This window comes from Aphidius gifuensis, linkage group LG3, assembly GCF_014905175.1.
Source record: "Aphidius gifuensis isolate YNYX2018 linkage group LG3, ASM1490517v1, whole genome shotgun sequence".
In the NCBI taxonomy this organism is placed as follows: domain Eukaryota; kingdom Metazoa; phylum Arthropoda; class Insecta; order Hymenoptera; family Braconidae; genus Aphidius; species Aphidius gifuensis.
This window is the reverse complement of record NC_057790.1, coordinates 13,141,423-13,168,719: the sequence shown is the minus strand read 5'-3', so window position 1 is coordinate 13,168,719 and position 27,297 is coordinate 13,141,423. Positions and strand designations below refer to the sequence as shown.

Below are 27,297 nucleotides of genomic sequence, written 5' to 3'. Positions count from 1 at the left end.
GTAAAGTCCGGCAATCTGGATCCGATTCGGGTCAGGAAAGAGTAAGGAAAGCCGGATCCGGTTAGCCTTAGCAATAACGGATCCGAAAAGGTTCAGGAAACCTGGATCCGGATTACCTTAGCTATACTGGATTCGATTCGGATCAGGATCTGGCCAAGCCGGATTCAATTTCCACTCGGGATCTCCCGAGATGAAAGAATTGAGGTATTTTGACGAAACACAATTGTGTTTGATACTTGAAATTGTGTTTCTGAGCGCCATTAAAAGTACTTTTCGAATACCGATTGAAAAGTATTTTTAGCAGGATAATTATGTTTGACGAGTATTTGAAATACAATTGTATCCGGTTAAAATACTTGCTCAGGATACTCAAAAATACAATTGTATCCGGTTAAAATACCTGCTGATTATTTGAAATAAAAAAAATTCCAACAAGAGTTTGTTTTACATATATATTTTTTTACATAAATTCGTTCCTACCCGGGTTTGATCCTACACGTTTTCCTAATTACTAAACCTACACTCTACCGCGAGACCATTTATTTACAAGTTAATAAAATTTGAAATTTTGTTCACATAAGCTACAAGGTCTATACAAATATAATTTATTTAAAAAACTAAAAAAGAGATTCACTATCGTTATTTTAGATTACGACTCGATTTATTTGATTATACATCCTTTCCTAATCAACATTTACCATAATTAATTATAGTTAAATAGCTATTGGCAAATGTACGTAAGAAAAAGATGTGGTGTCCCCAGCATGATTACTAGAATAAATTGGAAATGTTAATATAAGGATAGAAAAAATTATTGAATAATTATTAATTAACTCATAAATAAATTATTTAACTCTAAAAATAATTGGAGTTTATTATATAATACGGTGCTATGATATTGAAATTTTTCTAAGCCCAAAAACTGGGGTATCAGAATACTTTTCAAAGACTTTTAAAATATTCAAACATTTAAAATACCTGTCAGGGATAATTGTATCCGAGAACCGATATTCGAGCTCTTCATTTACTTCTTTCATAATACCACCAAAATATCGAAAATACTCATAAGTATTCTCACAATACCTCATAAACATCGCCGGATATAATTCAAACACTATATAAAATATCAATAATACTATTCGAATACTTGATTTTTTCATCTCGGGATATACTATAGGGATCTGACTAGAGTGGGTATAAGCAGAGTGACGCCACGGAACTTCTATTGGTCCGACATTTTGTGTTCGCCGTATGAAGTGAATATAAGAGGTTTCCGTCACTTCCGAGTTAAAAATTATCTATGGGGTCACTCTGCTTATACCCACTATCTGACCTATTTACAATGACATCTAGTGGCGCATAGTGGACTATATCTAAACGATTAAAACTACATTGAAAAATTTATATGGTATAGTTGTTGACGATAGTATACTATAGTAAAATCGTTTGAACTGCTCCATGTTGTCTCACAGATAAGACTTCACACAATAAGTGCGTGCGTGAGCGATCAAACCCCGCCCATAAGTCAGATTCTTATAGGACTGAATAAAATGCGAATAGAATTGCCAATGGAAGGGGTTCTGAAAAAATATAAATGTGCATCTTACCGAACCTTACTGAGTCTAGCCAGTGTACACTGAAAAAACGTTCCCGCTGCAGGCACGGTCTATTGTACCGGTAATGGTAACAGCTACAGTAGCAGGATGTCCATGTAAATTCACAGTAAGCACCCGTATATTCTCAGTAAACTGTACTGCTGTGGCAACTGAATGCGCACATCTGTATGCGCGGTCATATACGGTTTACGACTTTGACATCACTTATAGGTTAGGATTAAAATTTAGAATTTTTTAAATGTTCAATTAAACATTTCTTTTAATGTTAAATTAAAAAATTTTTTTTCACGTTAAAAATTAAATTTTTTACATTTTTAATTTACCGTGTAATATTATTTTTATGCTATCATTATAGTTCATGCAATTTCTTCGTTTATTCAATAAGTTAATTTATTATTATTACACGGTAAATTAAAAATGTAATTTTTTTTTTTTTTAATTCTATATTCAAATAAAATATATTTTTTTCATATTCTTTATTCATATTTTTTTATAATATACAAGATTTTAAAATCAATTCATATTCAATAATAATAGTAATATATAATTATATTTATTAATAATTAATATTAATAATATACATATATACATCATTTAATTTATCGATAGACGTGTCATACAGCTATTCTTTGTACTGCTAATACGCCTGAACTCATCGACAGTAAAATGTTCGGCTGCAGCAGCAGTACAGCGCTTCGCAGACTACTTTACTGCTACGGCAGCAGGAACGTACCGTGCCTGCAGCGGGAACGTTTTTTCAGTGTACCACTATGTATTATTGATAATAGGAATTAATTAGTTATTTGGGAATTTTAATCAATTTCAGGTAGGAAGTGACGACGGGCACAAGCCTGGGACAAGCCTGATCACCCGGCTCTCCGGCCTGTGTCAGGCCTGAGACACAAGCCTGTGCCAAGTCTGGAATGTTCACGATGTATTTGCTGGTGTCGGACTAGTGTATCGGGCTTGACACCAGCTTGCAAAAAAATTATAAAAAAATATAAATAAACAATTATTATTAATTTATTTATTTGTCATTATTATTTTTTGCGCGATACAAGTTAAATTAACGATAATTATATAAACGAAAATAAACGGCGTAACGCGGGATCGATCCTAGGCCACTCACGTGAAACTCCAATGCTCTATCAAGTCAACCACCGGGGTATTACTGAAAGAGTCAGTCAAAAATTTTTATATGAATGAATTTATTCGAGAGTCAATTCATGGTCCTTGTAAAAGCCTGTCACGATAGTCAAAACCTAATAATTGTTATTTAAAATTTCTATTTACAATTTATAAATCTATATTAATTTTTTTTTTTTAATTGAATATATGCACAAGTCAAGTCCCGTGTGAGGCTTGGTCAAACGGGCTTGACACACAAGGCCCGTGTGAGGCCGGGGAAAACAATGGGCACAAATAATTTTTAATACAGCTTTCTAAATAATCATCTTGAATTCAAATAGATTGATTATTTCGAAAGTTATGATTTTTTGAACACTTAAAAGAAAACAGTGTTATTTGTGCAATTTTTTTATAACCGAATAAATGCTGTTGAAACCGTTTGAAACGGTCTAATAAATACTGTTAATCGATAAAAAAAATTATCATATTTATGAGTTACGATATACTGATATACATTTTTTTTCGTAATTAAAGTAGTAATTAAAATTGAATTTCGTAGTTTCGTAAAAAATTTTAACCCAAAAAAGACGTCAAAATTCTGCCTCCCTCACCCGATTTTTATATAAATTTTTAAATTTTTTCCGTATTTTTCCCTATCCTATCATTATCAAACTTAGGAACGAAATCGGTAGCACACTGAGAGGAATCGCCGTTTATGACAAGACATTTCTATCTTTATTTGAGAGTTTTTATGAGTGAATTGGGGTACAAAAGTTCCAAAATGAAAGTTCCAATCAAAAAGTTCCAGACAAAAAGGTCCAAAAAAAAAAGTCCCGAAAGAAAATAGTTCCAAAAAAATATAGTTCCAAAAGAAAATAGTTCCAAAAAAATATAGTTCCAAAAGACAATTTTACAAATTTGTCATTTTGTCAGAGTTTGTCATTTTCGATTTTGAACTAGAAAAAAATAGGATAGGTGTCGGAAACTGTAGGGAAATCGAATGGTCGGGATAAAAAGGGGTAAAAAAAAAATAAAAAGGGTTAAAAATGGGTCTTTTTGGGAATATCGCGAAAACTAAGGGATTTAGAGGAAAATAGTTTTAGTAAAAGTTGTAGGGAAAAAAATTAGCTTCAATTTAGTTCTCTAGAGTTTTTCGCGTATTTCAAAGCGTATTTCAAAGGGTGGGAAATCGCGATTGAAAATATCGACAAAATTACCTCTGGTCGATTTGGAAAAAAGGACGCGTATTCTCTTTCTCCTCTCATTCGTAGCGCATCCACGGCCGAAATTCTGAAGAATTAAAATAAAATAATATTATAAAATAAAATAAAATATTAAAATTAAAAAATTGCAATTGGGCTTTAAATTGTTTATAAAAAATTTTGTTTATAACAATTCCATTAATTTAAACAATTTTGCTAGAAAATTCAGAAAAAATAAAAAAGTTTCATGTAAAAAAAAAGACGTAAAATATCCAAAAGAATGTCAAAATTTTGAAGTATAAAGTTGAATAATTTGCTGGATAAGAAAAATTTTTAAAAAAAATTAGGCGCTGCAGTTTTTATTATTTATTATATTATTATTATACCATGTATCGAAATAGCGCCTAATTTTTTAAAAAATTTTTTTTTATCCAGCAAATTATTCAACTTTATACTTCAAAATTTTGACATTCTTTTGGATACACATACGACATTAATTGTAAATTTATGTTTTGTTTTTATTTCACTTATTTTGTTTAAATTAATAATAAATTATATTTGTAATTCGTCTACTTTAAATTGACCGTGAATACCATAATAAATAATAAATAATAATCGAATACTAATTTTCGGAAATATAAAAATTTAAACGTGTATATACAGACTGTCCCATTCTAATTGAATAATGGATTTTTCTTGAAAAATATAGCTCAAATTGAAAAATGATTCAAGTAAAAGTTGTAGGGTTTGGAGATAGGGACCCAGAAAAAAAAACAAAAAAAATTCAAAATGGCGGAGTTTCAGGTATGAACATAGTTTTTTCAAATGGGTACTATATTTTTTTTTTGTACCAAAGTGTTTCTTACATCAAAACTTACTTAAAAAGTTTTTCAATAAAATCACTTTTTTTTCTGCCCAATTTTGTTTGTTGATGGATTTTCCTCAAAAAATATGGCTCAAATTGAAAAATGATATTTAGAAAAGTTGTAGCGTTCAGGAAGACAAACACGAAAAGAAAAAAAAAATTTTTTAAAAGTTCAAAATGGTGGAGTTTAAAGTATGAACATCTTTTTTTTTAAGGTTAGGTGTAATTTTTTTGTACTACAAAATTGTTCGCATCAAGATGAACACTTTTTCCAAAGAAAATTTTTTGGCTAAGTCCATTTTTTTTATCCATGCTTCTCACTCCGCCATTTTGAATTTTTTTTCTTTTTCGTGTTTGTCTTCCTAAACGCTACAACTTTTTTAAATATCATTTTCAAATCAAAGCCATTTTTTTTTGAGAAAAAACCATCAACAGATAAAATCGGGCTGAAAAAAAAGTGATTTTATCGAAAAATTTTTCTAATAAAAAGTGTTAGTTTTGATGTACGAAACATTTCTGTGCAAAAAAAAAATACAGTATCCATTTAAAAAAACTATGTTCATACCTGAAACTCCGCCATTTTGGATTTTTTAAATTTTTTCTTTTTTTTTCTGGGTCCCCCTCCACACCCTACAACTTTTACTTAAATCATTTTTCAATTTGAGCTATATTTTTCAAGAAAAATCCATTATCCAATTAAAATGGGACAGTCTGTATATTAGGGTGGTTCTTATTTGGGTGATGGCAAAATTTTCATCGTGCCGCCCCCTAATATCGTTAAAAAAAAAATTTAAAAAATTTTTGGGCTATATAAGAAATTTTTATTTTCATCCTAGCCACCCCCTGTAAGAGGGTGAAGTTTCCCGTTTAAAATACATGGGGTTTTCTTACTTAGACGTAAGAATCGATTTAAAAGCGTCAATTATGCATGGAAAAAATCTAAATCAAGAAAATATTAAATTTTAAATCAAGAAAATATTAAATTTTAAATCATATTCATATGAATTTATCCACATAAAAAACAAGCGATAAATGATAAATTTTAAATGAAAAAAGAATAAAGTTGACAACCTTCACGATAAACAAATAAGAGAACAAATAAATTTATCAATTAATTATAATTTTGGAACTTTTGGCATTGGAAAAATGATATGTTGGAACTTTTAGCATTGGAAAAAGAATAATTTTGGAACTTTCAGACTGGAACAAATGTTTTGGAACTTATGTATCCCTACCGTGAAAAATCCTATCTTTCGTGTAGATAGATACTGTTGGCCTATAAAGTGGATGAACTTAAATGCAAAAGAGGGTAGGTTTTAGGGCGAAACAATACTATTGAAAAATTCACTTCACAAAAACCAAAGAATTTTCGTGAATATTGAACTTATCTGCATGAAATTTTGAAGATCTATATAAAATTGCATGGCCGAGGGCATGACTCTTTCAAAAATTATTATTAACAAAAAAAATTATTAATAAATTACAGTTTTCTGCAAAGTTTACATAAAAAAGAAATCCAACGATTTTCATTCAAAAATGAAGTTTTTTTCTCCAAAACTTGCAGGAGTACTCAGAGTATTATAGCCGAGGGCGTGATTCTCTCAAAAATTAAAAATTATAAAAAAAAATTCTATTGTTTATTTTAATAATTATGACCTTTTTATCATCAATCACCACGTCATTCTTCAACATTTGTAAAAACTAGATGGCACTAAGAACGCTTTTGCAATTTAGGGGATGAAATTTAGGTTGGAGGCCCATGATGTGAGTTTTGAGTGCTTGTAGAGATTATAATTATAAAAATCAATTACAGTAAAAAACCGATTATTATTAAGAAAAAAGTTTTAAAAAACGATTTTAAGAGTCTGTGTTGTGCCAAATAGTAAAAAATGAATCAAAATCGATTGAATTTTTGTGAAATTTCGGTAACAACAGATTGTTCTTGACAATAGATTTTTTTTTGACTAACCTAAATTTAAAAGTTTTCCAAATGTGAAAAATAGATTTGACGATCGTTAAAACATTTTTGAAAGACAATATACCTTACTATTCACTACGAAATTCATGTTTCTTTAACGTTAATCTTCCTTTTTTTAGAGAAGATAGCTTTGAATTTATCTAAAAAGTTAAAATATTTAACTGATGTCTCAGTTCATTGTAAATAAAATGTTTTTTTTTTTCTCTGTAATGCCTAAAGTTTTCAGTTAATAATATATTGATTTTTTTCTTTTGAATTTCTTCTTCATTTTACTTGAAACTATACGTTGATTATTCATTTTTTATTTATAGGGATTTTTTTTCTAAAAAAAAACAAACGTCTCACCGAAAGAGATATTTTTTTAGTGTGAATATATCCTATTTTGTGTAAAGAAAGCGTTTACTCGTTTCAATATATCACTTGATTTTTGTTAATGAATCCAGGTTACACATAAAATTAGTTTCTGGCCACAATTGAACCTAAGTTCTTAATTTATTTAATCATAAATTATTACGCTTTAACAGAAGAATTACTATTATATATTATGATGCTCTTAATGTGTTTTTTCGTCATTCAGTCCAACCAGGGAAAAATCATCAGATCAAGTCAGAGATAAGGATTATTAGACAATTTCAGATCTGACTTGATCTAACTTGATCTGTATAAAAATTTATTAATTTAATGAAAATAATTTCGAATTAGTCTATGCTCGAATAAACAATTTGGTTTTTCTTCTTATAGTTTTAATGAAATACAATTAAGAATTATATTCTTTTACGATAAATATAATTGACATCACTCGGACTTGAACTCAGCGCTTCTGCTGTGAAATTCCATAGCCTTACCTACTTAACCACTGCAGTGATTATGAGACATAAAAAAAATTTGTCTTCTTAAACATTCATTCAACCAGATCCAGTTTGATCTAGTCAGATCAAATTAGATCTGATTTGATCTGCCGATTTTTCCCTGGTTAAGTTAAACACTAAATTATATATATATATAACATTATAAAAAGGATCAAGTTATTTCAATAAATTTTGACATTGATTGGGTTTAAACTTAAGCTTTGTTTTTCATCAAAGTCTTACCAGCATGATTGGTATTTGTGATACATCTTGGCCTTTGAGTTCACGTATGACTGTCCAAATCGGTCGTAGTTCTTCTAGACTCTGTCTCGAGCAGACTGAATAAACCAGGATAAAAGCGTGACCTTTGCTAATTGAAAGACGTTGCATTGCCGGAAACTGATGGGACCCCGTCGTATCCGTTATTTGAAGCGTGCATATATTTTTGTTACAGCTTATCACCTAGAATATACGTTTTTTTTTTCTATCGATCTGGCAAGTATAAGTATAGACAACAGTGTTATGAATTTTGAAATAAATCCTATTTACAAGAGTGTGATGAACTCGGTAAAAATACGTAACGCTGAACAGCTCCAATATTTCTCACATACGCGACTAGTGTAAAATATTTTTTCTGAAGGCCAATGTGCAAAGCTTCATTTGTTACGTATTGAGAAATATTGTCACTGTTCAGCGTTACGTACTTCGCCTCCCCTGGTAGAAATATAGAATAAAATCAAGGTTTACACGAGGTTACGAGGTTTAATTTCTACCGGGGTTGTTCATCACACTGTTGTATATAGTAAACTATGTAACTCGTGGCTCATTGGTGTAGTTCTCTCGCGCCATCTGCATCGCTCTCAGCTTTCACTCGAGCTTCTCTCTTGTTTTTGCTTTGAGCGCTGCATAAGGCACTCAATTGAACTAATCAACCACTAGCTACGTATAATAATATAATATATATATATATATATATTAGCTTTATGTGAAATTCAAATTTAAGAAGGGATTCATCAAAAATATTTTTTTTTCATTTTCTAGTAAAAAATATTCCCGTATTTTTCTTGATAAAAGTTTTCATTTATGATTTGTTCAAATTTGATTTTTTTTTCCAAAATACCAGGTTTCGCATGCGTATTATTGAGAAACCGTTGACATTATCGAAAAAGGTTATATCTTTATTCACAGTTTTAAAAAATTGTTCATACAACTCTTCAATTGTAATTTTATAAATTAACTATTAAACATCATTTTTTCTCAAACTTCCATCCCGTGTAGGAATTGCCAAGACTCACAACAAGGTCAAGCCTTGTTCACAACAGCCTGAGTGGAAATTGAATCCGGCTTGGCCGGATCCTGATCCGAATCGGATCCAGTATGGCTAAGGTAATCCGGATCCGGGTTTCCTGACCCTTTTCGGATCCGTTATGGCTAAGGCTAACCGGATCCGGCTTTCCTCACTCTTTCCTGATCCGAATCGGATCCAGATTGCCGGACTTTAATCGGACTTTATTTTTTTTTTCAAAGTTATCTCCGGGTTTAGTCAGGTTTGGCTAAGGCTAACCGGATCCAGTTTTCCTTACTCTATCCTGATCCGAATCGGATCCAGATTGCCGGACTTTAATCGGACCTTATTTTTTTTTTCAAAGTTATCTCCGGGTTTAGTCAGGTTTGGCTAAGGCTAACCGGATCCGGTTTTCCTTACTCTATCCTGATCCGAATCGGATCCAGATTGCCGGACTTTAATCGGACTTTATTTTTCTTTTCAAAGTTATCTCCGGGTTCGGTCAGGTTTGGCTAAGGCTAACCGGATCTGGTTTTCCTTACTCTATCCTGATCCGAATCGGATCTGGAATGCCGGACTTCAATCGGACCTTATTTTTTTTTTCAAAGTTATCTCCGGGTTCAGTCAGGTTTGGCTAAGGCTAACCGGATCCGGCTTTCCTTACTCTTTCCTGATCCGAATTGGATCCAGATTGCCGGACTTCAATCGGACCTTATTTTTTTTTTCAAAGTTATCTCCGGGTTCAGTCAGGTTTGGCTAAGGCTAACCGGATCCGGCTTTCCTTACTCTATCCTGATCCGAATCGGATCCGGAATGCCGGACTTTAATTGAAGTTTGTTTTTTTTGTCAAAGTTAACTTCCGGATTCGGTCAGGCTTGGCTAAGGTAAGCCGGATCCGGTTTCCCTGATTTGAAACGGATCCAACTTAGAAGTATTTGAAAAAAAAAAAAAAAAAAAATTAATTTCAGAATGTCATTTTATTTTTTGATAATAATAAATACATTGTTGCATATATATAGTATTAATCATATCAAGTTTTTCTATTGTAATTTTGAAATAACTTTCTACACTTGTAAAGGACTTTTGATTTTATGGATTCCACGTACGCCGCCGTGGTCAATAGGATATAGTTGCCGACTTTGAACAGAATAGCCCCGAGATCGATCCCCGCAAAATCCGGAATTTTAGTTTAGTTTAGGTTGAATTTTCTAAGATAAAAATATTGTTAATAATGATTGTTAAAAAAAATAATTGAAAAAAGCAAATGTAAAATCGGATCCGATTTGAATGTAAAATCGGATCCAATTTGGATGTAAAATCGGATCCGTTTTAGATGTAAAATCGGATCCGTTTAGGATGTAAAATCGGATCCGATTTAAATGTAATTTCGGATACATAATTTGGTATCCGATTTAGCCACGGTGTCCTTATTGTAACCGGATCCGATTCGGAGCCTAGCCGGCGTTACATTTTCAGTCCGAATCGGATCCGGCCAGCCTGATCCGATTCGGATATGTAATCAGGTAAACCGGATCCGACCTGGATCCGAATCGGACTGAAATTTCCACTCGGGAGCATTGTTCAAAATATTTTATGAGCCTTCATGCCGGGAAACTAATCTGCACACCTTGACTCTGAGATTCCATCGAAGTTTCTCAATTGTATCTCTTTGAAAACTTAGTATTTCCTCGAAAATATATTGGTCATCATTGAAAACGATAAAAAAAATCCAGATGCCGAAGTACACATGGTAGAAGTAATAAAAATAAAATACATATATACAAATGTCGTACTGAGAAAAAAAATATATAAAATTTCGAAAAAATACAACAGAAACTGAATTTTTTTTTTACAATATCGTCGATATGACGATATGATACGATACGAGACGTATGGCCCTTGAAAAATACGATACCATATGATATGGGGCCTCATATTGTATCGTATCGTATCGCGGCATCACTATGACTGACGATTATTTATTTATGAAAAAAGAAATAAAAAAATTAAAAAAAAGGATCCAAGCTTGAGAAAAAATGGATTTTAATTGTTAATTTGTAAAACTATGGTAGTATAGTTGTTTAAACAATTTTTTAAGTATTTTTATTTCAAAATATAAACAAAAATATGACCTTTTCTTCTTTTAAGTTTTTTTCGATAAATTCATCCGTTTTTTAATAAAAAGCATGCGAAACCTGGTACTTTGGTATAGAAAAATATTCAAATTTCAGAAAATCATGACTGAAAATGTAAAAAATAAAAAAAAAAAGAATACGTGTGGAATAGTATTCACTAGATAATATTCTGGAGAAATCCATTTTCAGAATTTAAATTTGAGATAAAACTAGCCATATATACTAAAAAGATTACTGTTGTGTGGCAACGAACTGTTTCATTGTCTTCAATGAGTATTTTTTTTAGTGATTCATGTATACAAATTTTATTTCAGAAAAAAACTGAATAAAGTGAAACACTATTTTTTCTTAATTTGCTGATTATAAATATCATTTTTTAAATTTTTTAACAATTTTGGGAAATTAAGCAATGAATAACTCAACGTAGAATTCGAATAGAGACTTTGTGTTAGGCTTATATTTTGCGTCTTAAAAAACTCTATCGCTCGCATTGTGCACTGAAAAAATGTTCCCGCTGCAGGCACGGTCTATTGTACCGGTAATGGTAGACAGCTACAGTAGCAGAATGAACTTAACTTAAAAAAGCCAAAAAAAAAAATAAGGTCATTTTTGAGGCCATTTTTAAGAAGCCAAAAAAAAATAAGGCCATTTTTTAAGGCCATTTTAAAGAGGCCAAAAATATGAGGCCGATTTTAAGAGGCCAAAAAAAAAAAGGCCATTTTTTCCATGTACGAGGTTCATCGTCTTTTTTTTAAACTATATTTCACCATGTTGCCATGGTATTTACGGCAAGCTGAAATAACAGACGAACTTCCCGGCTCTGTATATAACAAATAAAAAATATATAAGTTTTATATTATTAATATACAATACAATTGGCCGGAAACGTATAAAAAATATATAAAATATATACAAATAATATATATAAAATATATAAAAAATATATACCTATATTTCCAATTATATATTTTTTATATATTATTTCCGTGGGGGCTCGCGACGAGAGAAAATTCGTCTCTCGTCTCGAATTTTATGGTCTCTCGTCACCTCTCTCTCGTCTTGTCTCGAGTTCTCTCGTCTATCGCGGCATCACTAGTTTTCAGCTCCATTATAATATATGAAATCGTATTATCCCTGGTGCAAATAATTTCTCGGAATAACTCCGGATATCTCTGGAATCGCTCCGGATTCTTACGGTATTGAGACTTCTGAAAATAGAGCTTCCTAATAAAAATTTAACGTTTAAGATATATACGGAGCTGCAACCTCCAGATTGTTTTATAATATCTTCGGATTTTTTCCGAAACTTCCGTGTCAAAAAACCAACCAAAATTTATAATATGTAAATGTCAAAATAACATCGTTTGAAATCACGTATGACGAAAATCAAAATTTTCAATAATCTGGCGGGCTATGGGCAATTACTAACTAGTCTAATTGATTTTTTACGGAAGCTAGGAGCCGAAAAGGCTCAACCGTAGTATTGGATTTATCTCCCCAAAAAAAAGAACGTTCATAACTTCTGAACTAATTGTCGTAATGACTTCGGATTTGGCGTAAAAAAAGCGTCTCTGAAAATTCTATCGCACCGAATAAAGGAAAACCTTATTTATTCAGTCATTTTTTTATTTTCTCCAAAAATGAAAAAAAAAAAAAACTAATTTTTTTTTTTTTTCACGAAAAATACCATTCGTACGAAAAAAATTTATTTAAAAAAGGTATAGAATTTAAAAAGAACAATTATTTTAAATCTAATATGAAACCTCTGTGACTACTCTATTTTGAGTTATAGCTTGTGCCGTTTTCATTTTTTAGGCAAAGTATGACTCGTGATGGAATAGTAATATGGACTTCCTGTTAGGCTTAAAACATCCGTATTCGAAAAATCTATCGCCAGTCTAAAAAAATTTTGATCTATGAATCACATTTTTTATTAAAAATTAAAAAAAACCGATTTTTTTTTCTTTTTAAAATTTAGTTTTTATAAGAAATAATTTCTATAGAAAAAAACAAAAAAGTGACTGAACGGATAATGCCCTTTCCTATAAGAGGCCATGGAGTTTCGAAAGATGGTTTGTTTAAGCCTAATACGAAGTCTCTATTACAATTTTATCAAAAGTTATTGCTTGCCTAGTTCTCTAGTAATTTTTGAAAAACGCTCTAACTTTTGACAAAATCGTCATTAGATACTTTGGATAAGATTTAAAAAGCATGTGTGGTAAAATTTTTCAACTTTTATTCGAGACTTTTTTCAAAATAAATTATAGTTTTCATAAAATAATAAAAAAAGTGATCATACAGTTGCTGAAGCAACTGTGCCTTCCCTGCTGGGGGAATTTTAATTTCTTTTTTAATATATATTGAAATTCGTGACTACAAATTTATTTAATTCTCTATTGTTACAATGAATATTGTTACAGCTAAAATTTATTTAATTTTCATTCATTTTGCTTGTTCCTTCTAATGGGTCATCTCCATGTCCAGAATCGCTTTCTTCTAACCTTTTAAACTCTCTGTTTTTATTCATTTTGTTGTACTATGATTTTAGCCTGTCGATGTTAAATATTTATTACAAATATGTTGAGTTCGATTGTATTTATTCTATTTACTTTTTTCTCTCGGTTGAATCAGGATTCAACGTTTTAGTTGTTGCTGAAGTCGTCATTATATTTTTTTAATTTTTTTATATTCATTTATTTTTAATTCCTTTAATGCTATCACATTACCCTTTTTTCTCTAGAAATTTTCTGCTTTTCATTCCATATAGTTAGTTCAATCTAAAATATATTTTCTTTGGTAAATTTATTATCTTTATTTAGTTTAATCAAACTTTTTTTCATTTAAATTTTCTTTATTTTAATAACCGTCCTGACATTGCATATATAAATTCCACTTTATTTATTGCTATTATGATTGCGATGATATCTATATAATGTCATTATTACTATTGAATAGTTTTCTTTTTTTTTTCGCTAAAATTATTTTGCCTGCAAATGAATTAATTGGTAGATGTACAATTTCTTGTATTTTTTTAAACTCGAAATTAATGTTTGGTATATTTTTATTTTCCTTATCGTCATCGAATTTTATATTAGCTTCTACTGGTATCATTATTTCTTTATTATTTATTGATGGGTATTGTTCATTAACTTTTCTCACTAATCCTCCAGTGATCGTATATATTTTGTTTAAATTGAATATTTAATAATTTATCATGTTAAGAATTTTTTTTTTAATTTTTTTGTTGAAAAATATGATTTTTCCATGATATTTTGCTATACTTTTCTTTTTTGTTTACTGATATTTTCCTAATATTTTTCTATAATTATCGTATTTTTCTTTATATTCAGTGATTTTTCTATATTTTTGTTTATTTGTTTATATATTCTTTATTTTCCTATATTTTTCTTCATTTTCCATATTCATCGTGTTTAGATTAATTAAGGGACTTAGAAAATTTTCGGGGAGGGGGGGGGGGCATAATTGATATGTTCCCATATTTATCGTTTTTTTTTCATATTCAGTCACTTTTCTATATTTTCCTTTATATTTAGCGATTTTTCTTTGATATTTTCCTATATTCTCGTTTATATTTACTGATATTTTCCTATATTTATCGTTTTTTTCTTTATATTCAGTCACTTTTCTATATTTTTCTTTATATTTTCCATATATATCGTATTGGTTAAGATTAAGGGACTTAGAAAATTTTTTAGGGGGGGTTGTCTACCATGGTTGGGGGGGGGGGGGGGCCAGAAGAAAAGCAAAAACAATAGGAAAGTAAAATTCCCTAAAAATAGAATTTTTGAAATATTTTTGTCATTTTTATTTCAAAGATAGAAAAAAATTAACTAATAGAATCAAAACATACCCCTTGAAGGGCGATAGAATTTTGAAAATCACGTTTTTTGAGCTTAATTTAAAGTCATTTTGTTGATTTTAACGAAAGTTATCGCGTGCCTTAACTCTACGTAATTCGGACAAAAAAAAAAATAAATAATTGATTTTGAAAAAAATAACAAATAAATGTACTATTATTATATTGTTACTATATGATAATAAGTATAAATTGACTTTTTTTCGGTTGTAATCAGTTAGTCGACAACAATGATTGTATTCGGTTGCACCCGATTTGTTCTCCAATGTCATGCCTTCATAATTTTTTTTACCCTCCCTCATCAATTGTAATTAATGTATTAAAATTGAACCTTGCAGACAGCCGACAATTTGTAAGAAACCACTGTACATATGAGTTTATAAATTAATTTATGCTCGTATTTAATAGTTGAATATCGGTACATCTTAAATATATAATTGTAACATCTCTCAGATGGACGTCAGCTTCTTTTTAAAATCAATTTAAACAATATTCAAAATTAACTGCTGCAAGTTTTACTGCTGCATGAAATACACTGAGAGAAATATTAACTAAAAATTAAAATCACGGTTGAATAGAAATTACTATACTGCTTTGTAATTTTTGTTTTATTTCTGGGACTGGCCGTAAGAGATGGAATTCTACAATAAAATTATGTAAAATGTGTAAAATGTCAAAAAATTGTTGGGTTACTTCAAGCCTCTATACATCGTTATTTATTGCAGATGGACATGGGGTTGAGTGAAGTTTATTATTGAAAATTCAATTCTAAACAATTTATAAAGAATTACTTTTTTTGATTAATCTCTTAGATAATGAGTTATGAGTTAATTAAAATAAAGACATACACGTTTTGTGAAATGAATAAAAATTATTATATGGTTGAATAAAAAATACGGCACAATTTAATAAATATTCTTATATATATAATAAAAATTATCATGTAGACATATAAAAGTTAGCATAGACTTAAATATTTTTTACTATATAGCTTCGTAAAAATTCTGTTTGTGGGGCGAAATAACACAAAGATGGCCGACCGATTGAACAAATGATTGAACTGTCATGTAATTTCAAGCATTTCTACAGCCTTATCTGTTGAAGCTAGGTATTTCTAAACAATTTATCAAGAATAACTTTTTTCTATTTAACAATTAGTTTTCGAGTTTTGAGCGTGTAAACAGAAAAGAAAAAATGTTGCCGGGAATTGATTTCTATTCTCCGTGAATCTAGCACAAACTGCCGAACTTAACACAAAAAATGTCCAACTTTTAAATAAAATTTATAATAAAATTTAGTAAATTCTAAAACCGGTAGTGGGTAAATTCTCAGCCTGCTAAAATTTACTTGTGAGTGTCGTGAATTTAGTCATTTTTTTAAACAGAAATTACAATAAAATTGTGTAAATTTTATGGCTTCGTAGTGTATATAGTCAATAGCCAGATTTTTTACATAATTTTATTGTAAAAATTATCTATCAATATACGAATAATTCTTATAAATGACGGGGGAACGCAGTTTTTACTATTTATTTTGTAATTTTTTCTTTTACTTTTGTAATTCTTAGTTAAAATTTCTCTCAGTGTATGAATGGGCTGGACGGATCAGATCGGACTGAACCAAACCGTTGATAAAAATAATTTTACGCATCTACGCGTCATAAAACTTTAATTAGGCAATAAATTTTAAATATTCATTATATCAAGTTGACCTCTAAAAGATGTTGCAAATATATATTGGGAATGTACAAATAATTTACTAATAAATGCAATCATCAATTTATTTTTACATTTGTTCCTCATGAATTGTCAGCTATCTGCAACGTGTAACATCAATTCGTTTATTATAATTAATAAGAGGGTCGAGGGGGGAAGGGTCCAAAAAAATATGAATGCGTGACATCGAAGTGCAAATCGAGTGAAATCGATTGCAATCATTGATTTTTCGGCAGCCCGTCAATTTCCGGCTAACTAATTACAATCTTTTTGTTCTATACGGAGAGAAATTTTGAGTAAATATTACTGAAGCGTAGTAGTAGAATTGGTTACGACATTGATCAGACCTATTTCTACATATATAATTAATTTTTCCCCTCTACATTTTTTCCCCTACCATTGATAATATGCTGTATCACGGAGTAAAATTTACTAGTATTTATTCCGAATTCTTACCCATATACGTCACGAATCTTTAGTATATCTTGTCGCAAAATTCAGTAGACCTAAAATGTACTGACTGCCGATTGTCAATTTAACTGAAGTTTATAGTAATATTTATTGAAAAATGTTGTACTTTTTTTTAGATTTACAGACTATTATTTTTTAAAAATTTATTCGAAACACTTTAATTCGATAGTTTTTAATTAACTGAAAATATAAACATTAAATAAAAGAAAAAAAAATCATTATACATTTACAGTTTCCCGGGATAAAAATTTTAAGTACGGAAAAAGTCTTGAGGCTTAAAAAAGTATAGAAAAAGTATTGAAAGTATGGAAAAAGGCGTGAAAACGTACGAATTTGACGACAAAAGTATTATTTTGATGGAAGCCTTTAATTTCAGTCTGGAAAAAGTCCAGATATTCAGGACAGGCATTTTTTTTTCTCAAGATATTCAAATTTGGTCTGGAAAAAGTATTTAATTTCAAGACTTTTGTCTGGATACGTTGTAAACATTAAAAAAGTCCTTGAATCCAAGACCAAAGTACTATTTAATAAAAAACTTGAAAATTTTTTTATCAGCTGAAAAAAAACTAAATTCTTGGAAATTTTAATTTTGCTTAAATAAAACTAAGTCCTCCATTTTATACACTTGAAAAATTTTTATGCGGAGTAAAAAAAAAACTAATTTATAAATAAAGGGTTTATAAATTAAATAATTGATTTTTTTAAATACACAGCTTTTTTTAAATGTAGATTCGATTTTATTTTAAAAAATTACAACTAATTATTAATTAATTAATTATCTAATACGTTTCTGTTATGTAATATTGATTTGAGTATGATCTGATAAATTATTCCATCAAGTTAATAAAAAATAAATATAATATAAATATATAAATTATATTATAAATAAATTTGGTAATAAATTAATATTAAATAACCAATTTATAATAAATTATTTAATTATTCTCAGCATAATTATGATTGTTTAATCAGGACCACAGAAGAAAGTACTGGGTAAGTCTTAATTTCCAATACTTTTATAGTATGGAAAAAGTCTTGAAATTCCGTACCTTTTAGAAGTAACTTCCAAAAGTCTTATTTTTCCATACTTTTTCAGAATTTTTGAACAGTCCTGAAAAAGTAGTGATTTTGGCAACCATCAAGATTAGTCTTATTTCAAAACTCTGAGTCTTATTTTTCAAGACTTTTTCCGTACCTAAAATTTTTATCCCGGGTCAACATGAAAATATTATTATTTGCATGCTCATAATTTGAAAACCAAGAGAAAAATAAAAAAAATTCATTTTCTGCTAATTTGTTTAAAAGTAAATTTGCAACAATAAACTTCGCTTAACCCCATATCTATCTTTAACAGGATAGCTGTAGTGAAGTTTGAAATTACGTTACAATTTAACGATCCGTTTCGTCAGTCGTCCATCTTGTCTGTCATCCGATTAATATTTTTTAATTTTCACCAATACACTTTGGTAAAAATTCTACACACGTGGCCAGTCACGGAACTACTACTATAATTTACTGGAGCCCTTCGGTACTTTTTACCTAACCTAGACTGTAAATTTTACTCAAAATTTCTCTCTGTGTATTATGAAATTTATTTCATTGAATGATTGAAAAATTTTTATATTTTTTATACCGATGATGGTTATAAGTTGAGCAAATTACATTCATAGATAAATAATTACACGTTGTCACATAGAGAAGACAGCTCAAGTCCCAAACCAGTTTCTTCTAGAGCAAGCATTAGGTTATTAATTATATCACTACAGAAAAAAAAACAAAAAAAAAAAAAATTATTATTGAAAACAAAAAGATGCTTTGACTTGTGATGTTTAATCACCAGCTTCACAACATCTTGAAAATACACAGTAAAAAATAGTTGGTAAAATTAACAAATTCAGTTTGTTAATTTAGGTCCACCAACAAAACGTTTGTTAATTTAGCAAACATTTTATTTGTTAAATTAGTTCTACAAATAATTGTTTGTTAATTTTACAAATATTTGTTTGTAAAATAAAATTTACAAACAGCTGTTTGTTAATTTTACAAATTTTTGTTTGTAAAATAAAATTTACAAACAGCCGTTTGTTAATTTTACAAATTTTTGTTTGTAAAATGAAATTAACAAACAGCTGTTTGTTAATTTAACAAATACTTTTTGTTAAATTTTTTTTTTTTTTGTTTAAGCAAAAAAAAAAATGTATCTTCATTTATATAATATTTTTTGATACGTAAATTTTATTATTTTTCATATAACTAAACAATGAAATGATTCACTCTGTACATATGAATATTTATACAATATTATTTTATCAATTACAAAATTTACAAAAAATAATCTGTTACAATAACTAATTTTTTATCTGTAGACTCGTTTATATTCTAACTTTTTGTATGAGGTATAGATTGATAATTTCATGTATACATAATTCAAAAGTATTTTCTACAATATATCCTAAGCATGATGGTGAAATACCTTCTGTCTTCCAACCTTGACAAATGATATGTGATATGATAAAACTTTAAATTATGTAAAAATATTAAGGATTTTTCCGAAAGTTGGAAAACTATTAGTATTTGATGTACAAATAAATTTTTGTATTATCAAATGTTCACCTCGAATATCAACACTATTACCTATAGAAATATAATTATTTGAATTTATATTTAACGTTTTGTTAATAATATCACAAAATTCACTTGACTTTAAACTTATTATTTTTGTGTTGTTAATTTGTGGTTCGTTTTCAGAATATAGTTTTCTATTATTCCATGATTGTAGCATACATTTTTGATGACGATTAGCCAGTGTATGTGCTATGTCTTTGAAATTTTTCAACTTGTATACGAAACTTTTTAAAAATCTATTTTTACTTTCGTATCTCATGGTCCAATGAATTCTTGGTGGTCCCATTTTATTTATAATCATTGGAAGATGTGTTATCAAATGATCTTTCATGATCAATGATGAATTAAATTCATTAATAATAAGACTATGATGGTCTTTAATTAAAACTGTTAGTCTATCTAACATATCATAGCTTATTGTTGGAGCAAATACAATTTTCATAATTTCTATTAACAATAAAATAACTCTCCATTTTTTTGTACCCTCATGATTCAATTTCGTTATTTCATCAGTTAAAAGAAGTGGTAAATAAGTTATCAAATAAAACATTTGAGCACCACGCTGACCTACTAAATTTGCGTTTTTATTTAAATCTATTGGACATGGTTAGATCTATTATGTAAGCCATAATCAAAAGTTGATATTTCATTATTTAAATTTGACAGATCGACAATACCTATCTTGATCAAATATTTAAGTACATATTTTATATCTCGGTGACAAATACCCTCTAAAAAGTCATGGAATATATCAACAATTGAACTATCAACAAAATCATAAAATTTCAGCTCTACCCAAAGATTTTTTTTTTTTATACTATAAAAATTAAATGTATCATTATTACAATATTCTAACTGATAATATAATGAGATAAATTCTGATTTAGTTCGCAACAGACTTTATTTTGATGAAACACTTTTTCTAGCTTCTTTTATAGTTATTTTACAAATTCTACAAGAATACGTGGCTACAAAAGATTCATTCATACCTATATTATTTTTGCTCCTCCCAAATTATCAAAACTTACAGATATTAAACTACCTTTGACAAAAGAATTAAGTCCTTTTATAAATATACCATCTGTTTCTAAAATTTTTGAATCATTAACTATTATTTTTAAAACTGGATTTATACCAAAACTTTAAATATCAAAATTTTAACCGAGGGCAAGTAAACGAATATTGTCTAATTTTGAAAGTATATGTTAAGGTAAATTTAAAATGGAAAAATAAAAAGCACCAATTTTGTGTATACCTGCTTTCGGACTCAAAGGGTTGCAAACCTCAAACTCGTCATAATAAATTTGTAGATGAATTGAAATTTTATTTATTTGAAACAATGTATTATTTTTAAAAACACTACCATCTTTGTAACTTCTGTATACGTTTTGTATTTGATAATTATTATCAGCAAATTTTTTAGTCAAACATTGTTGATGAAATTTATCTTGAAATAAAACCACATCTCTGAGTTATTTTTTTATGTTTTAAAAGTTTACTTGCCACAATATTGACAATCACTTTTCTACATTTTTTTGTTAAATATCCTAAATCATTGTATGATTCAAATATTTCATCTCCATATTAGTGATTAATGAGAAGTTCTTTCAATTGCTTGATAAAATAAAAAAATTAGATATTCAGTAAAGTGAAAAAAAAAAATACAATTCAAATTCTTTCTTAACAACTAACTTGAGCTAAAACCACGTCCCCAATTATTATTTTTTTTAATTTTGGTTTTTTTGGTAAAGGCTCTTTGTCGTCATTGAGATCAATTGGTTTATCTGATGGTACTGGTATAACATTAGCACTTGTACTACAATCAGCATGCTTTAATCCATGAGTTTGTGTAACATTAGCAACTATATTTTTAGCTGAAAAAACATCACATAATATGATAATGTCAACAAATAATCAATTTTTTAGTTAATAATTTCAATTAAATAAAAAAGCAAAAAAAATCTTACATATATCTAACAAATTTACTATTTTCTGTCTAAGTTTAGATGTCAAGCTATGACTACTTCAACGTATGAAATTACATAATATATCTTAATCAATTAAAACATCATTTAGATCAGTAATCTCAATATCTTGCTCCTCAGGTAATGCAAATATTTCATATACTTTAAAATTGAAAAAAATATTTATGAATCAACCAAATTCTTAAGTGAATTAAACAAAATAAATAAGTAATAAACCTTTGTGGATGATATCAGCATATGTAAAGTGTTCTAATAGCTGAACCCATTTTTTTTCATTTTTATATATACTGAACAATAATAAAAACACATTTGCTTATTCGAGAATTGACATTGATCAGGAAATTCTTCTAATCCATTCATATTCTTACAATATTACCTGATATTTAACAATTAGTTAATTATCAAGTAAGTAGCTTCGAAAATATTGTCAACAAGCATATTGTTATTATGTTATTAATTAAGAATTAATTAAAAATATAAAATAACATTTATAAATAATCTTGAAGGGATTTATAAATCACTTTAAATTAACTTACTGAATAAAGTCATTGAAAATAGGAATTATTGATTTATTATAATTATAATTTAATAATTATTTATTTGTTTTTGAAGAAAAAAAATACTTCACGTGTTGTCTATTATCAGCTGCTTATAAAAACACACATCGTCCGACTCAATCCGACCGTATGCAAGATTTTTTTAGATATTCTTCTTATTTTTACATTAAATCTTCATTTATATGTTACGAGTTAATTTTACAAAAAAAAATTTGTAAAATTAACAAACGAAATTTGTAAAATTAACAAACGGAGTTTGTAAAAACATTTTACAAATTTTTTGTTTGTAAAATTAACAAACGGAGTTTGTAAAAATATTTTACAAATTTTTTGTTTGTAAAATTAACAAATAAAATTTGTCAAAAGATTTTACAAATTTTTTTTTGTTAAATTAACAAATAAAATTTGTCAAAAGATTTTGCAAATTTTTTTTTGTTAAATTAACAAACAAAAATTTGACAAACGACTGAAGTCTACAAATTACAAACGAATTACCAACTTTTTTTTACTGTGTATATATATATATATATAATATCGAATTTTTTTTTTTAGGTATATGCAGAATGCAGTAGACATATATATGGCACAACAAAACAAAACTGAATAGCTACCTGTCGATAAGTGTCCTCAATTGTTGGTATATATGATTCTCTGAATGTTCCTTTCACAAATCTTAATACAAGTGAACTTTTTCCAACACCGCCAGCTCCAAAAACAACGACACGATAGTCGTTACTTTGTTCCGGCATCCTGACATCTGCCGTGACGATTGTTTAAACCCCCGTTTGCCGGGGTCTCTTGACACAGAATACTCAAATTTCAGAACAAGTTGGATGTTATAATTGTGTCTCCAAAAATATTTCTGTTTTATTTTCTTCTTATTTAGTGATTGATAAAGCAACGACTGGATTATTGTTTTATCCACTTAAAAGTCACACTGAGGGTTTGAAAACCCTGAATATTTTTTTTGTTCAATCTTCCTATTACTGTACTGACTTGATATTAGTTATTATATCAGAATCATATTACTTTTTTTCAGATGATTATAATAACGATGATGATGATGATAACTGATGACGCAAACGCAAAAGCCTATTCTTTCATGCGTGGGTGACGATTGAAATAATAATCCACTGGTCTACCGAAAGGTTAACTGAATTTTAATTTTTATTTGATTCCGAAATGATTCATCACATGGGCTTTAACCCAGTAGTCGATGATAACATTATTTGAGACGCTCGGTAATGCTATAGTATATTATCGCAAGGGTGGGTGAAAATAGGGTAGATAAAAAGTAACAACCCTGAGAAATCCAGATCACCGTGCACAGAAATCGCCTGATAAGCAGTTGATTAAGATGCTGCTAGGTCAACACGATAACTTCCTATATATATATAAAAAACTTGCTATTCAATAATGCACTTTTATGAGTTAGTATACATTCAATTAATGAATCCATGGATACTACGAGCTTTCTTTTTAGAATAATATATTTGTTTTTTATTTATAGTAATAATAATTAATACATATCACTATTCGTTATAAAACTAATATTGATAAACAAAATTATTTTTTCTATAAATAATTTTAAATCGTTGTTTCACATATTTTCCTTTATTTTTTTTATTATTTTTTCAATATCACTAGTCAAAAAAATTGGAAATAAATAAAAATTATATTTTCTTTATTCACACTTCGATTTACCACCTATTTTGAATTTCAACAGATAGTACATTTCTCGAAATGTTTATTTAAATTTACTATTATAGTTATTATAATTATTTTATTTAGGAATAAGACGACAGACGCGTTAAGAAACACAGCTCCGTCGTCGATCGTCAATCGTTGTCCGTCGTCCTAATATCACCGGGTGTTCGCGTTTGCTTCTGATCGAAATATGCGCACAAAGCAACCCACCATGCCTTTTAAAAAATCAATAAAGTACGTCAAGGTGCTGGAACACTAATACTTTATACACACATATACTTTTTTGAACATATCGAATTGAATATCTATACAAATATCCTTAACTAATCAGAAAATCATGAAAATTCATAAGTACTCGAGTAGAAATTTCATCCCAATTCAGATCTGGCCAGCCGGATTCAGTCCGGACCCGAAATGTAACACTGGTTAGTCTCCGAATCGGATTTTCATCAAGTAACCCGGGTAGGAATTGCCAAGACTCATAACACGGCCAAGTCTTGTCCCAATAATGGCAGCCAATCGTGCGCCATCCACCCGAGTGGAAATTGAATCTGATGAATATTTATTAATTGAAATTGAATATATATTAATTTTTAAAGAAGTTATCACGAGTTATATGTTTAAAAAAAAGTATTTTTTCAAAAAAAAAAAATTTCGTTTTTATTTTTTGTCTCATTAACTATAATTATTATAAAATGTATATTTTTCAATTTTATAGATGACTGTATTTTTTATTTTTTTTATTTTTCAATTCTAATTTTCAACTTAAGGCGGTATGTAAAGCCCAAGGTAGAATAATTCTTTGGGTTCAAAGAGGCACCCTTGTAACCATAGCTTAAAAAAATAATAAGTGCCCTCTAATGTCTAAAATTTGTATACTTTACTGACGTGTCTTTAGAAGTATGAGTGAGGGCGCCTCGTATTTACACACACTGATACTTCTTCAGCAGATTTTCAATGCTTCGCCTGGTACTTTTTGACTGTTTTTGACCCTAAATTTTCGTCTTAAATAATTAATAACTTTTAAAATTCGTGGTAGAAATCAATGATTTTTTTTTTATTATTTTTGTAATTAAAAGAAGTATAAGCTGTAGTAAAATAAAGGTTTTCTGTGAGAGCGTTTTTTCAATAGAAGTGAAAACGTGCCGATGCTTCCTATGCTTGTGTGTTAAAGTGTTAAATTCTTGTCAACTTTGACCCTAATTATCTCGGTCAAATCGTGGTAGAAAATTACAAAAAAAATTTGTTAAAATAGATCTTTATTTCATTAAAAAAATGGGCCTACTTTGATCAAAATCTGTGAGAGGGATTTTTTTTTCAATATTTTGACATACTGCCTTAAACAACGTCGCTTTTTCTTGTCTTCGAGCGCGGAGCGTGTTACTGTATCCGGACCCTCAATTGTTTGATTGTAGATACTATTTAAATGATATTGATAAATATAAATTAAAAATGAAATTTATAAGATGAAAAAATTATAAGAAATTTTTTTTTTTATATTTATAATAGCATAAATCTATAAATAAACATTATTCATAATAAACATAAAACAAAATACAGCAAAATCGGCCCCCATTGATCTCGTTATTATTAATCGATAATGTTATTGGAATTTATATTATTATGAACATTATCAATATTATTGCTTTCATTATTAATTAGAGAAATATTAATATTATTGGAATTATTACAAATTTGAAGATGAATAGATCATGAGAAAAAAAATGGCAGAATCAATAAAAAAGATTGAGGTTCTAAAAGGCTCCGATTCTTTATATAAAAAAAAAATAAAATTAGAAAAACCAAATGATATTGCACTTGATTTTCGTTTTTTTTTTTACTAGACCATGGGGAAAATCTCTGTGTTTATATTTCTTTCTGCCTTACTTATACACTTGTGAGACCATCTACATGATAAAATAACTTGACAGACTGCGAAAGAAGTTTCACTTCCCTCGCGCGTACTGGTAACACACACAATTTTTTTCTTTTTTTGTTGAGATATCACATCTTTTTGTAAAGTGAACTATTTATTTATGCTGTCAAAGTAGTTTGGAGGTTATGTCATGCATCCATACAAATAATAACATACTGCAGTACAGCCAATATGGCAACACAAAAAAAAAGAGAAATGTCTAGGAGAGAGAGAAGAAAAATAATTGTAAAGTTTTAGCAACTGAATCTCTATCATATTTTAATTAAATTTTTAAAGGATAAGGGACGGAAGGGGACAAAATATTTGATGTATAATAAGGCACGGTAGTAGTTAGCTCTCATCATCACACATATTCTCATCAACACATATATATTTCTTTTTCATACTTGACTCGAGGCACTGCCGTGTTTTGGATAAAAAAAAAAAAAAAGCCATATAGTCTTGTTAATACCTGTGACGCGATTAAATTAACTATTTAATATAATTAATATTTTTTTTTCCCCAAATAATTTTTCGGAATTCGGATCTGCGATAAGCTACGAATGAGGGGTGGAAGAGAATCCGCGTCCCTTTTTCCTGATCGACTAGAGGCATTTTATCAATATTTCCAATCGTAATTTCCCGCGTAACCCTTTGAAATACGCGAAAAATCTTTAACAACTTAATTGGAGCTAATTTTTTTCTCTACAACTTTTATCTGAATTATTTTACCCTAAACCTCTTCCTTTTCGCGATATTCCCAAAAAAACACACATTTTCAACCCTTTTTATTTTTTTTTACCTCTAAAAAAATTTTCATCCACTTTTTATTATCACCCACAAATTCCTTACCTCCGAATTAGTAAATGTGATTTTTTTCATAACTTTCGTCATAAATGTCTGCCAACGGTCTGGCTTGCTTGGACTACATGCTGCACGCAAATTTTAACATCTGGATTGGCTACGGTATCATTATTTAAACCGCGTCCGATTCAGAGCCTATCGACCATGTAGTCAACATTATCAGCAATACCAGAATTGACTGGATTTTTATTATAAATATAAAGAATAAATACATATAAAAAGACAATGTTAAACACGAAGAAAAATTTACATTTTTTAAAGATATAATAACTATAGCAATTTTTGCGTTGTGTTACTGTAAGCTGGAACTATAAAAGCATCATATTAAGGAGGTTATGCACAAATTCATTGCGGGTGTTGCGCGGCGCTTCTGACGTCACAGACAAAACTGAAATCGGGCTACACTGTAAAAAAATAAAGTGAAAAGCGCCTGCGCCCCATATACAATATATGGGATTGCGGGTATGTGTGTGTGTTTGAACATGCCATACGTTGCCACATTTAATTTTTGTAAAGTTTATAAT

At 28.9% G+C, this 27,297-nt stretch overlaps 2 protein-coding genes across 2 annotated transcripts in view; both read right to left on the bottom strand.

Moving 5' to 3' along the window:
- LOC122851986 (doublesex- and mab-3-related transcription factor A2-like) overlaps nucleotides 1-7,988 on the bottom strand; it is a 45,607-nt gene extending 37,619 nt beyond the window's left edge. Inside the window, exon 1 of the mRNA XM_044151533.1 lies at nucleotides 7,881-7,988. The gene's annotated coding sequence lies outside the window, so the exon portion shown is untranslated. The remainder of the gene's footprint in view (nucleotides 1-7,880) is intronic.
- Nucleotides 1-24,473, bottom strand: part of LOC122851987 (GTP-binding protein Di-Ras2) — a 43,530-nt gene extending 19,057 nt beyond the window's left edge. The window contains exon 1 of the mRNA XM_044151534.1: nucleotides 22,899-24,473. Within this exon, the coding sequence (XP_044007469.1) occupies nucleotides 22,899-23,036 (138 nt within the window). The 5' untranslated portion in view covers nucleotides 23,037-24,473. The remainder of the gene's footprint in view (nucleotides 1-22,898) is intronic.
- Nucleotides 24,474-27,297: the final 2,824 nt, after the last annotated feature.